Below are 4,731 nucleotides of genomic sequence, written 5' to 3'. Positions count from 1 at the left end.
GAGAGTTGTGAGGTTCGAACTCCAGGAACCTGAGGCTGACAGCTTTGTGGAAGCAGCCACTTAAAGGACTGAGCTAGGGCCAGGCCCCCTTACCATGATTTAATATACTGAATTATAGTGAAGAGCCAGGTCTCTACATTGAGGAACTATGGTATTTCACATGCATACCTAACAGATTAAAAGATGGTGGCGAAAGGCCTAAAGGCAGGTTTTCCTTATCAGTATATTTAAGAATATGTTTCAATTTCTATACATTATTGATTTTAAAATAGAGCTTACATTAGCCCTGTGATTAACAAATAATTTGACATTTTCAAAGTTTTTGATAGTGAGTCTTAAAAAACTACTGAGAAAAGGCCAGGTGCTGTCCCAAGGCTTCGCTCACAGCAGCATACCCACCCGGCCGCTTGCAGTAGGAAGGTGGCACAGGTGCAGCAAAAGCACACTGCACTGCAGAAGGGAGCCAGGAGTGGGCGGAGGGGGCCTGCTGCACTGCCCCACAGTGCCTGCTGCAGAGAGTGTCTGTTCTGATTATTAAAGGATCTGGCATTAGTTCAGTGCCACTGGCCATGAAATGCCACGCTAAGTGTTGCAGAAAGTCTGAGAAATAATGTTAGAAACGAAGCCAGTGCTGGTGTACGTTGGGTTTCTGATGGACAGGGAAATGGCCCCAGGGAGACTTACTGTTGCGATGCAGTAGGGGATGTTGTTTTTACACCCAGGACAGAGGAGTTCGCACTCCGGGAGAAGAAACTGGCAGAATGGACATGGGGTGGTGGGCTCTTCTGTCTCAGATGTATCCGGTCTCCTGTGAGGAAGAGTCTTATGTCCTTAAAGCACCACTTTATTTCATGCGACATGGAGAACAGCAGATGGGACAGGACCACGTAACACCAATTGCTTAGGCAGGTTGAGACTCAAGGTATTTCCCAGCTCACATGAGTCCCCTGGCCAGGGATAGTGGTGAGGAAGAGGACTTGGGCCTGACCAGGTTCTAGGGGGCGACATGGCATGCACAGGAGCTGGAGCTCTCAGCAGCACAGTAAATGCAGGGAATGAGGTCATGGTGGTGCTGGAGTGTGAGCCCGGGACCCTGCTGTCTCCCTCTGTGTAACTGAAGGAGACAATGTCTTTCTGGGACAATGGACGGTTCCATTCCAGTGTCCATGTTCTCAGGCACCAAGGTTGGTACCTGACCCAGCTGACACAAAAGTCCTACTCACTTCCACTTGCATTACCAGTGAGCCACAGAAATCCTCACTTGTTCAAGGCATTGCTGGGTTTATGCTGCTCTGTAGATTATAACCCTTCACCACCTACCCAGTTAGCAGCCCCATTTTGGAAAACATTGTTGAGAAATGTGATCAGCTAAGAAATGATGCCCTCTTCCCACCTGACCATGGCCTCGATCTTCTTTTTGTATTTGGCATCTATCTTGTTGCGGTACTCGGGCCTCATGAGCATGGCCGCAAAGCTGAAAGCGGAGTTCTTCAGGCCCGCCCTGTGGCACTCAATCACAGTCGACGTCAGGATCGGCACGATGTCTGCAACACACGGGACAGCAGGCAGTGCTCGCCAGCGGGCCTGACGCATCTGTGGCTCGGCAGTGAAACAGAATCCCGATTCTCTACGCTCTGCTCTAGCGCCCGCCAAAGCCTTTCCTGTGCTGGCAGCGGTGCCCTGGGGCCCATGCCCGGATTACAAGGTGTATACTATTATGTCTGGCCAAAGTTTCCATGTAACAAGAAGAGAATACACGTAAGAGCTGGTCAAATAGCTCAGTGGATTAAAGCACCTGCAAGCAGGAGCAGGGGCTGGGGCTTTGATTCCCGGGCCTGCTGTGCCAGCCCCGCCCCTGGGGCACGCTGAGACTGCAATTGAGACTGGGCATGGTGGTGCGTGCCTGTAATCCCAGCTCTTGGGAGGCTGTAAACAGGAGAGTAGACCCTTCCCTAAAAAATACAAAAAAACCCAAAACAAAAACAAAAACAAAAACCCCAAACATAGAGAACAGGGGTTATGAATTATGACTAGCCAGATTTGGCCCTGACTCACTTATGGCCCATGCACTAAGAAAAGTTTTGTATTTTTAAATGGTTCAAAAAAGAAGAACACATACCTGTGTGGGACCAAACAATAGCACTTGTGTGCGCAGACACACTGCACCAGTGGGCTTGCGACCATCACCCCCAACAGACCTCCCTGGGATTGTGGCCCCTGGCGTACACCTGTGCACTGGATTAGTGAGGGGGCCTCCAATTTCAGAACTGACAGGTGGCCCCTGCCTAAAGTCCTTTAGAAACTGGTTTAGGCTGAGCTCCTGCTTCTGGGAGCCTGGGGGTTTGGCTGGTGCGGCTGGCAGGGGCAGATCTCTGGGAGGAGGCATGTTCTGACAGTACTCACGTGATGGAAACTTGCTGATGTTGTTGGCCACTCGAATGAGCATGCGCGCCCCTTTCCTGTGGTCACCGTTTTTAACATGGATCTGAAATAAGTAACATACTTTATTCTTTTTACAGGCGCAGATCAACCCTAAGTCATGCTTTCCTCCCCCAAGTCACCCCTTGATGTGGCCTAGATCAGGGCTGTCTGAGGTCCTTGGAGCCTTTCCTGGCTCACACGCTGGCACATTACCCTCATCTCTGTCCTGTGCTCTGCATTATACTTTGCCCAAGACCAGGCGCTATGAATTCAAATCTCTTACCCAGTGAGAGACTACAGATAGTAACTTTACCGCGTAGCCTAGTCAGGAGTTAGCGAGTGTAGGAGGGCACTGGAGGAGGAGAATGACCATAACCTGCTAAGGCAGAGGGCACTGGGAGGCCAGGAAGGTGGACTTGAGGCAGACGAAGCTGAGAGGGGCAGGGGCCAGGCCTTGAGGCTGCTGCAGTCACTCACCATTGTCCCAAAATACTAACAATAACTTATTTCTCTGTGTTCTGAAGATTCTATTTTAGTTACTGTTAACCTCTTACCGGAAGCAGGGGAAGCTTGCTTTACTCTCCCTCCCCTTCCAGTCACTCTGGCCTCTGCCCAAGGTCCCTGTCCCTACTCTGAAAGCAGCCCGCAAAGCCTGGCCCAGCTGTCCCAGAGTGGGGCTGGATCTGTCCTCAGTCCTGAGACAAAAACACTGGTGGCGTTTTTACATCCAATTTTTTTTTTTTTTTTTTTGCTTGACAGGGCCTCATAGTTTTCTTTTAGTACTGTAGCAAGAGTACCAAGAATTTTAGAAAGTCAGAGCTGCAGGCTGCTCTCCAGAGGAAGGCCAGGACATCTGGTGGGAACGGAAGCCACAGGCCAGCCCTTGGCCACAGCCATGAGGCAGACTCAGGAAAGCATCCCAGAAGTATCCACAGCTGAGCTGGCCAGCGGCCATGGTCAGCCATCACCTCTTTTCTTTTCTCATCTCCTACCAAGCAGTTTCTTTCTAACGTCCCTCCACCCTGAAGGCGGTGTCAGCTGGGCCTGTGCTCCCAGGACTTGGGGGATTGAACCGCAGTCCCTGTGCTTTGCTAAGCTTGTTCTAAGTAGGTGTTTTAGACCACTGAGCCATCTCACCAGCCCTTCCATGTTGTTTTGCCCTTGAAGTGTATAGACAAGACCCGTGTCCAAAAAGTTCTACTTAAAACCTTTTTGTTGATCCTGAGTTTATTCCTTTTTTTTTTTTTTTTTTTTCCCCAGAACCAGGGATTAAACTCAGGACCTTGTGCTTTCCAGGCAGGCACTTATACCACAGAGCTATCTCCCCATCCCTGTTTATTCCCTTATTAACTCTGTAAGCATATTTTATAAAATTCCAGTTTTCAGTAGTCTCCTTTTCACCTGAATATAAAAGTAATACAGGGCTGGGGACATAGCTCAGCAGCCTAAGCACCTGCCTGGCAAGCCCAAGGACCTGAGTTCACTCCCCAGTACCACATACCTATCTGGCCCTGAAACTAGGCATGGTGGCACACACCTGTAATCCCAGTGCTGGGGAGGCTGAGACAGAAGGATCATGATGAGAACCTCCACCTCCCACTCCTTTCCCTGCAGGGCTCTCCTGCCCCTCTGAAGAGGGGCGCACGCCCAGGGGCTACAGATGGGATTCTAAATGCCTCTCCATGTAATCACTCTTACACTCCTGTGTGGTCTAATAGGGCAGCTGGTAGTCACATGGGGCTACTGAAATAAAAAAATTCAAATTACATGAAATTAGAAAGCGTTATCAGTTGTACTAGCTGCATCTGGAGTGCTCCACAGCCACACTGGTGGCCGTGTACAGCGCAGCAAAGGCTCAGGCTGGTTCTGTCCTGGCAGAAAGTTCCACAGCACAGGGCTGACTCAGGCCATCGTGGGGACTTGGACCCTTTGTAACTTCACTGCTCTGTGCTAGGTAACTTCAAGCTTAAATCGGCTCTTACGGATGGACCAGAGAACCAATCTAGCACTAATAGAGAAAGAGATGCTTTGATGTAACTAAAAATTTGGGAAAATACAAGTTAGGTTTTTGCCCACACCTCTACAAAGAAAAAAAAATTATATATATGACATTAATGTAAATTATACATACAAGTAACTGAGGTTTACATAATCTATTTTCATTCTATTAAGAATTACTAAATAGAAAACCAGAATAAACAACTAGAAATAAATATAATCCTTAGTGAAATAAAAAAGCTGTACACATGCATTTATAGCGGTTTAGAGAATATATACAACATAGCACTAATAATTGTATTTGAGTAATAA

At 48.5% G+C, this 4,731-nt stretch overlaps 1 protein-coding gene across 3 annotated transcripts in view; it reads right to left on the bottom strand.

Moving 5' to 3' along the window:
- Wdr19 (WD repeat domain 19) overlaps positions 1-4,731 on the bottom strand; it is a 99,366-nt gene that overhangs the window by 6,276 nt on the left and 88,359 nt on the right. For 2 of the 3 annotated variants that reach the window (XM_023702798.1, XM_004642638.3), the window contains exons 32-34: positions 2,404-2,485; positions 1,394-1,544; positions 685-808 (exon numbers count right to left, since the gene is read on the bottom strand). In XM_023702798.1, coding sequence (XP_023558566.1) covers positions 685-808; positions 1,394-1,544; positions 2,404-2,485 — 357 coding nt within the window. Of the gene's footprint in view, positions 1-684; positions 809-1,393; positions 1,594-2,403; positions 2,486-4,731 lie in introns of those variants that run through there. The other variant, XM_023702799.1, reaches the window with a different exon arrangement.

This window comes from Octodon degus, unplaced genomic scaffold (genome assembly GCF_000260255.1).
Source record: "Octodon degus isolate 3935 unplaced genomic scaffold, OctDeg1.0 scaffold00158, whole genome shotgun sequence".
NCBI lineage: Eukaryota > Metazoa > Chordata > Mammalia > Rodentia > Octodontidae > Octodon > Octodon degus.
The sequence above is the reverse complement of the archived record's forward strand: the minus strand, read 5'-3'. Positions and strand labels throughout refer to the sequence as shown.